The 8,791-nt window shown below is 37.9% G+C and overlaps 1 protein-coding gene across 3 annotated transcripts in view; it reads left to right on the top strand.

Moving 5' to 3' along the window:
* The first annotated feature begins 405 nt into the window (after nt 1-405).
* The window catches only part of nf2a (NF2, moesin-ezrin-radixin like (MERLIN) tumor suppressor a), a 29,302-nt gene continuing 20,916 nt past the window's right edge, over nt 406-8,791 (top strand). For 2 of the 3 annotated variants that reach the window (XM_085476177.1, XM_085476175.1), the window contains exons 1-4: nt 406-1,132; nt 2,216-2,341; nt 2,458-2,580; nt 5,473-5,556. In XM_085476177.1, coding sequence (XP_085332303.1) covers nt 1,019-1,132; nt 2,216-2,341; nt 2,458-2,580; nt 5,473-5,556 — 447 coding nt within the window. In that variant the 5' untranslated portion in view covers nt 406-1,018. The remainder of the gene's footprint in view (nt 1,133-2,215; nt 2,342-2,457; nt 2,581-5,472; nt 5,557-8,791) is intronic. The other variant, XM_085476176.1, reaches the window with a different exon arrangement.

The following is an 8,791-nucleotide window of genomic DNA, read 5'->3' as shown; positions in this document are numbered from 1 at the left end:
AAATGCCCAAGATGAGCTGATATTGTTTTCCTTTAATTTAAATGTTAATTACTTAATTAATTTTACTGCCCAGCACTTTAAAATCAAATATATTCAGATTATGTTCCCATTTCACAGACTAAAGCAGTTGCTTCTCATAACTGAGACACAACACAATTAGGTCTGCCATTTTTGTCTGAAAAATACAACAACATTTTTATTGATCACCAGAATAGTTGTGGATTTAGTCACCACAAAGTGAACCCCTTGAGCTTGTCTTAGAGTAAGAAAGCGAAGTGCATGCAAGTATTCATTTATAATGGCCTAGCCATAAATAGCATTCTGCCCTGCCATAAAATAAAATGGCATTTTATGTCAATGCCATTATTATGTACTACTTTGTCATTACAACATTTTGGGCGGTACCCGAATGCATCATTGGATGAGATGGCTAAAAAGTGGTTAGCAGCGGTTAGCTGGTGTTTCGCTTCCTTTTTAGCGTAGTTCATGTGTAACAAGTTAAGTGTTTTGACGTCTCCAGACGGAATGATTTGGGTGAGACGCATAAATGTGAACATTATCGTATTTCTTACGGATTTATTTAAAGTTGTCGCCACTTAAGGGTTCATATTATATGTAATCTTAGTTAGCTAACTAATAGCAAGCCTAACAAGCCTACGCTGTATTTATCTGCTTGGGATGAATATATTGATAATTTTCTTTTTGGCAGTTAAAGGGAAAAATAACATAAATACGTAATTGCGGGACAACAATAGAGCAATAACATGCCAGTCAGAGTCTTAAAAACTCATGTAACTCTCGTTTGAGCATCCAGCGATAGATGAACGATAAATACTAAGTCTGGAAAGTCACATGCACAGCTGTGTTCATCTTTCAACTATGCCGGATGACTCGTCTTCTGTTTCCATCAGAGAGTTAAAAAAGTTAATCAAAATGGCTTGACCGTGCACTCAGTTTGTAGGTAAGTGTAGAAGCGACTTTGAACAATTGAATTGTTAGTTTTTTTGAACTGTTCGCCATGGCAAGTGCCTTTGCAGCAAAAATGGGATTTAACTCGCTGATGAGAAAACAAGCGAAGACCTTCAACGTCAGGATCTCCACAATGGAGTCGGACCTGGAGTTCAGCTGCGAGGTGAGACTAATCTTAAATCCATTCCGCTTGAGCCGAGACTTTTCGACATTTGTAGTGACCGTGGCCACAACGCCAGGTACTGCTAATAACGACTAGTTACTAATTGCTATGCATTGTAATGTATTTACAACTGCTTGATAAGAATCTAATGGATAGAGTAACTGAATGGGTACAGGTGTCCATTCCTTTTTAAGATAAACAATTAGCACTTTTCGACACTAGATGGCAGCAGTCAACTGTGACCCATGAACTGAACAGCTGTAGCTGATATTATGGTGATATCAACTACAGTTTATGTATAATATTATATATAAACATATAACATATAACAGATGATTATCTGTTATATATTTATCTGTGTCTTCTGCACCAATGTGATCAGGGAAATAGTTGGTGGCAAAAGTCAGTGCATTATAAGGTTTGCTGAAGTTTATCTGCTAACAGAGATTTATGCTGCTTTTTAAAATGTAATTTTGGCCTTTGTGTGGTGTTTTGGGTTTATCAAATGACTTGGGGATATGTGAGAATTGAAAGGCTTCAAAATGACTTGCAGACACCATGCCTTTTTTAATTTTTACAAGGGAGGAACCCCACTAAACTTTAGAGATAGTAATTACACATAACAGCGTCATCCGAGTTACAGGTTTCTATTTTCTGTGCTAGGATGACGATTGTATCAATTATGGGTTGAAGAAGAACCACATAATAAGTATTGGTCATATAGACAGTGTTCTTTCAGCCTTGCATAGAAGTATTGCATGGTCAAGGTTGCCATTCCTTGTGCATGGAGAGTTTTTTATCCTATTCTTTTGCGGTTCTTAGGGCATTTTTTCATGCCAGCCTTGGAAGCACTTGACAGTAGCTTGCAACCCAAGTTAACTCAGAGGCTAGAGATGAAAGCCAATCTAAATTGGATATGTGTCCCTGATATGCCTACCTCTTAGCTCTCAGCAGGATGAGGAGAACATGTATGATTCTCTGCTTGGAACCCAGTGTTGTAATAGAAATGCCAGTATGACTAGATAACAAAGATGCAGGATATTATGAATGCAAAATTCCCTCCTATTTTTTTCTGTGTTACAGGTCAAGTGGAAAGGAAAAGATCTTTTTGACTTGGTGTGCCGAACTCTTGGACTGAGAGAGACATGGTTCTTTGGTCTCCGGTATAACATCAAGGACACAGTTGCATGGCTTAAAATGGACAAAAAGGTGACTGCTGCACTTAAATTGTTTAAAAAAAACTATGTGCTATGTAAATGCTGTTAATATAGATATAGGAGTCATGACAATAAAAAAAAAAAAAAGTTGTTTATTTGTTGTTGCAGGTTCTAGATCAGGAGGTGCCAAAAGAAGAACCCATCACCTTTCACTTCCTGGCCAAGTTTTACCCTGAAAATGCAGAGGAGGAGCTAGTGCAAGATATCACACAACATCTCTTCTTTCTACAAGTAACTATACGCTGTTTATGTGCATCATTTTGTACATTTAGACATTTATTCTCTCATTGTCAATGTAAGTCAGGACATATGTAGTGCACACTGAAATATTTGATTTTACGAGATTTTTCTTCGGCCTCTGGGTTTGCTATGGAGCTTTTGCTTGTCTCTGACATTATGTTATCTCAGCAGCTCTATAAGTCAAAATTACTGCAGGATATTAGCTACACAACATGCTTGTCTTGGAAGAACCGTGGATTTTGGATTATTACTTGGGTAATAGGGAAGAGCGTTTTTTCTCTCTCTACATTTTCCAGTGCAGGTGTGGGCATGTTTGAGCCTTTAAAACAACACAACATCAGAGGAGGAACTTTCTGAAAAAAAACAAACAAACAACCCCCCCCAACAAACCTGCACCTAAAGCTTTGAAAATACTTTGCAACACGGAGATTATCCATTGCACATTTGCACAACATGCATTTGGCTAATGTGCTTTTTCTGTGACTTTCTTACTCTTCTAATCCAGTGGCAACAGGGCCTCTGAATCTATATTTTTCCCCCTAGGTTCTTGAGCAGAAGGCTCTGTAATATACTTTTTCTGTTCTCTAGGTCTGATTGTGTGCGGCCACTTGGAATCAATGCACAACATATTACCACTATCCTTTCTATCCTTTTAATACTCTTCTAGGATTTCCCGCAGAGCCTGACACACCATTCCCCTCGCACAAGATAGGATTTGTAACTGTGCGCTTGTCGTCCAGTGCCACCGGCCACGTTTATCAATTAATAGTTAGATTTTAAAGGCTCAGTTATTGCCCCAATTAATAACATATCCTCTATGGAATGTTTATCTCCCCTAACACTCCCATCATATCTAGCCAAATGTGCTAGTTTAACGTGACTTTCAACTGCAGTGCATTCCAGTGTTTGGGTAGAGCACTTATCTACTTAAGGCATATAAAGTGTCTCTCTGTGTCCTTAATCCGTATAAAGGTAGTTGGAGTAATTTATTTATTCCAAAGGGAAGACCTTGCTTAAAAAAAGACAAGAGCAAAGAAATAAGAGCAGTGCACAAGAAGTGCAGAGCTACAAGGGGAAATAAATACAAATGTGTAGTGAATTGCGTTGCTTGTCTTCCTATTACTTTGCTCTCATTAATTCCTATAATGTCAAGAGGTGCTCTCTGTTTAGTGTCACAGGCATGTCAGGTGGATTAGTCCTTATCAGAAATGGTCACCCACCCGTATAGAAACACACACACAACACACATAGACACTTATCACATACTTTAGACCACTCGCACAAACAGACACATGCACATCTTTGTCACCTCAGCCTGTAATCTTAGCAACAACTTTGTCTCATTTGTAAACCAGATTCCAGCGTCAACCTCTGAGTGCATGCCATGATTAGGGGCTGTCACCTCTGGCTCCACACCTTTGTTAGTTCAAAAACAAGAGAAGACAGCATGACTGGCTTTGCAAATTAATGAGGTTAAAAGCATAAAATTGTCTTATATAAGTACAGCTGAAGTATGTTTGCACCATCTAGCCTTACCATTAGATTTTGTGCTCAGTATGCAGTTATGCAAGCATGAAACTCAGTTAGTTTGATAGGTGATGCTATTCAGGTAGTGACACCTAATGAGAAGCAGAACTCTTATCAGGAGGGACCTTGTTATAGGGGATTCATGCCCATTAAAAAAAGTCATATTAATATTGTGATCCTTGACAGTTAAGTCAACACTAAACATGCACCGGTCTTTCTGTAAGCTACAAACTGTTTACCACTCTTGACACTGAAAAGAGTGAATTCATAGACAGAACAGTTAATCCTGGAGATGCAGAAATAACACATATTATAAAAACGGGTGGTTCTCCTTTAGTTATCATTTGGTGCTTTTTTAGGACTTGTCATTAGGCTCTTCTGGTATCTAAGCTGGTATTCCTAGGGCATCTTAATGATCATATGAAATGGTGTTGTTTTATGTACATAGTTCCTGGCTCTGTCTAATAGGTCCCTATGTGACTATGATGTTTAAGTCTTACAATACTGTATTTATTTGGCACACTTCATCCTGTTTCCAGACCTCTCTCGAAAGTGATCAAATACCAAACACTGTAGCAGTGATAGTTGAAAGTTAAGTTACCTGGTTTGAAGACTGCATTTATGTAAGGAAATAAACACATCCCTTGGCACTGTTGTTTTTAACCATCTTTGATCAAGCAAACACATAATCTGCTTTGAAGCACTGCCTTTATAATGGTAATATGCTCAAAGACACATAAAATTGACATTTTGTCATAATTCAAATAAAACAGATGAGTCACAAGAAATTGCTAAGTATGATTGTGGGAATCTCGTGAAATCAGGTTGAATCATGCAGGAAGAGACTCAGAAGATCAAGGAGAGCAAAGATGGTCGCATGTGTTGACATGATGTACTGCTACCCAATTGTGAAAGCTATTTCTGTCAGGGTATATTTATACTCATTCGTTCTACACATTTCAAGTGTTATTTAAGCAAGGTCCATGCCTCTCTTCACAAAATTAGGTAAGAAAGATGGTTCTCAGGAAGAGATGAATAGAGACTGTTCTCTGAGGCTTTGAGCTGTCGGGTCTCTGAGACCTTATCAAATGGAAAAATCTACTCTAAACAGAAAATGTCTTACAAGCTCACACCTTCATTTATGACAGCTTCATATTTATAAAGTTAGAGTCTGTGGTTCCAGGTTTAGTACCAATGAATGGAAACTTTTTTGTGAAGTTAAAAATGGAAACTGTCTGATTAAAAAGCCTGACATAGCCAGGGTCAGGCCCTCTTTTGTATGTACCAAGATCTCAAGAGCTTTCTATGGCTTTCAGAGGAAAAAAGTAAAGCTGGTTATATTTCGGTACTCCTCAGGTGAAAAAGAAGATCCTTGACGAAGAGATTCATTGTCCCCCTGAGGCGTCTGTGCTGTTGGCCTCCTATGCTGTCCACGCTGAGGTAGGTACTCATTTTGGGACTTTGTGGATGCAGCTTACTAAAAACTTTCTAAAATGAACTTGTAAACAGCATGGATTTATTTTATGGGATTTCAGAAGAAATGGCATTTTCTCTGTTCAGTACCTGAATTTAGTACTGCATGTACTGTTTACTCTTATGAACTGTGGGTTTGACTTCTATAATCTTCTCATATTTGGCTTCGCCTAGAGAAGCCATAAATCATCCAATGTGGATCCAGATTGCTGCTGTTCAGTTCTTGATAAGGACCAGAAGAGCATATTTCATTTTCCCTTGATAGTTCCAGTGTTTTTTGGCTGTTTTTACAAAACTAAGAGGTGGAATTTTATGAACAGGAAGGAACTTGGTAAAAAAGTCTCCTTGAGAGATCACTGTCTTTAGGATAGTGGTAGGATATTAGAGCGCTGCCTTTTTCATGAGGTACTACACAACCTCAGCTGAAGTATACAAACCAAGAACCTAGCTACAAGCTTATTTTTTTTAAAATAAGTGTTCTAAAACATAGAATTAGCTACACTCCTAAAGCACCAGCTGGGTGTTGCAGCCACCCAGCAGGTGTGGAGGCAGCAGGAAATCTCAGCTAAATAAAATGGCACAATCCATTTTCATTAAACAGTAGCATGACATTCGTTACTAAACAGGTGTGAAAGAATAGTCCATTGTTCAGTTTCATGGCTTTAGCATTTTGCTCTTTTAAGTAAGGTGTACAAGCTGTAACAAGAACAAGGAACTTTGTAGTAATAGGGGTTAACACCTTGAAGGATGCAATACTGTTGTGGAAAAATCCTGCAGTTGGCAGCAAATGGTTTCCCGACAGAGAAGTCATAAATCACCCTTAATTGATCCAGATTGCTGCTGTCTAAGTGAAGGAGGTTGGGTATATTGAGGTCTTCTTCAAAGGCAAGACTATGATGATGCATGAGATCGATAGGGTGACTGATGGATTACGTGGTTAGTTGTTGTGTTTATGACATTCCAAACAACTTGCCAACAAGGAAGTTGCAGACTGACCTCTGGTGGACAAACTATGTAACACTTAGTCATGACATGGTTGAAAGGTGTTTCTTCTGTCTCTTACTCAAATTCAGTAGTTCATTTATCGGTCGTTATAAATGCTGAAATGGATATATTTCGGGAAATAGCAAATTTATAGGCCAGATAAGTTTTAGATCCTCAATAATTATTGTACACTCTAGTTCTAACTAATAATATACATAAAAATACAAATGTTGTTAACTAATATGGAAGAAGCTTGTAGTAGAGCCATTTGTCTAGGAGCCGGTTATGGAATTGGCTGAACAGTCATTCAGATTGCTAGACTTGCGTAAATGTTGATTTAAACAAATCAAAGCCTGAGAAATGAGAATGTAATCAATGTGAATCATTGAAGATTCCCAAAATGGAAGAAAATGCAACTAATTGCACTGGTGGATTATTCATGCCAGCTCAAACTGACCTTTCCAGAGTGGCTTTTGCCAAGGGTTAGGTTTAGGGTTTAATTTTGTTGGTTTTTACTTAAGATTATTAAAATTACTTTGATGTCTGTTAGCTGGTGATATGTGTATGCTAGTCAATATCTTTTCACTGTTTATTTTTTCAGTACTTTACATGAAAGTAGGCATATTATCTCTATAAAGTGCATTGCCCTGTATGAAATGTGCTCTGTTTTTATATGTCTTTGATCTATTGGTAAAGGATCACATATGTTACCTGTAGGCTATGGAAATCATTCCACACAAAAGAGCACACTTAATAAATGTCAAGCGATCTTAGTCGTCTTGGTTGAAGGATCCCATCTCTCTTAAACCCGCAAGAAAATGATCGGGAAACTGAGGTGCAGCTTTTGCTTGCTACCTCAAAGATTTGCCCAAGAGGCCTCAGAGACTTGCCTTTCCATGCCAATTTGACAGGGCTAGGTTAAAAGAAACTGTGTGGATCAAGAAAAGTCAGCAAATCAGCACAATCCCTGTGCTCCCCGGTATCAGCAACAACATAACATACTGGTCCACAATCTGTTTTTTATTTAATCAGCAGTCCACTTTGATTAGTGTCAGTTCGAATAAAATGGGATTGTAGAAGAGGCAGGTACTTGTTTAGTAGTGCAGCTGCTGAGAGGGTTTTGGCAGACGTTTCCCTTCTCCTTCTCTCATCATGAGCTTTTTTTGTCCATAACCACTGTGCAGACAGTGAAGTAGAGTATATCACACAGTGGGATCTACTTTGGTGCTCTGCCACATCTTTAATCATGATTATGCCACTCTGAAGACAGAAATAGGAGGCGAGTAAAGGCTTATTCAAGACCGCTTTAATGTTTAAAAGAGAATTTCTTTATAATGTGGATCATAGCTCTGTTCAGGTCACAGAGAATTCTTCTGTGTAATCAGTTTTAAAGGTTAGTAGAAAGTGCTGTATAACTCACAGTGAACGCAGTGGGAAGCTAGAAAAGCTAACATTACCATGCATGAGTTGTAAAGAATGCGCAAATAGAGCAGAAAATAGAGGGTGGCGAAATTTGTGTGTAGACAGAGACTCTTGATTCTTTTGCAACTCTGTGTGTAGACAGAGACTCTTGATTCTTTTGCAACTCTGTGCCCATGCACAGGTGAAAACCTGTGCATGGGCACAGAGTAATTTTCATACAGTGAATTCAAAGAATATAAAAAAATAAAATACTCAAAGGCATAAATAACCAGCACTATTTTCATCAGTGATTAATCTGACAGTAACATTCATCATGGTCTTGCCGATGGTCAATAAAATGCCCACTGCAATTTAATCAAGGCCAAGGTGAAGTCTTATGTAAGAGACTTCAGATTGTTTCACAGTCATGACTTGCACTTAGATGTAGAATACATATAATGGTTTATAGAAGTTTCCACCTTACACTCGCATACAGATCAGAAAAATGTGAAAATGTATAAAATAATTATTAGTTACTGGATTTGAGATCTATACCTGCTGCCCTGTGCTTATGTGTGTGTGTGTGGATTTTACAGTTGTGAAAAATTCAGTACACTCCATGGAAATTATTCTTTTTTATAGAAGTTAAACTTTGATCATCTCTTAAGCTGCACATATTAACCTGTCAGGGTTTTCAGTCTTTTATGTCAGTGTCTGATGTTTTCAACTCAGTGAATGATATTTCAAAAGAAATAATATAACATTTCAAAAAACTTGTTCTGAAATATCAGAAAGTAGAGAAATAGAGAAATGCAAT

This window comes from Copadichromis virginalis, linkage group LG12 (assembly GCF_057382275.1).
Source record: "Copadichromis virginalis isolate Kocher_CV1m ecotype Utaka linkage group LG12, C_Virginalis_male_GT1.1, whole genome shotgun sequence".
NCBI classification, from domain to species: Eukaryota; Metazoa; Chordata; class Actinopteri; order Cichliformes; family Cichlidae; genus Copadichromis; species Copadichromis virginalis.
The sequence above is the reverse complement of the archived record's forward strand: the minus strand, read 5'-3'. Positions and strand labels throughout refer to the sequence as shown.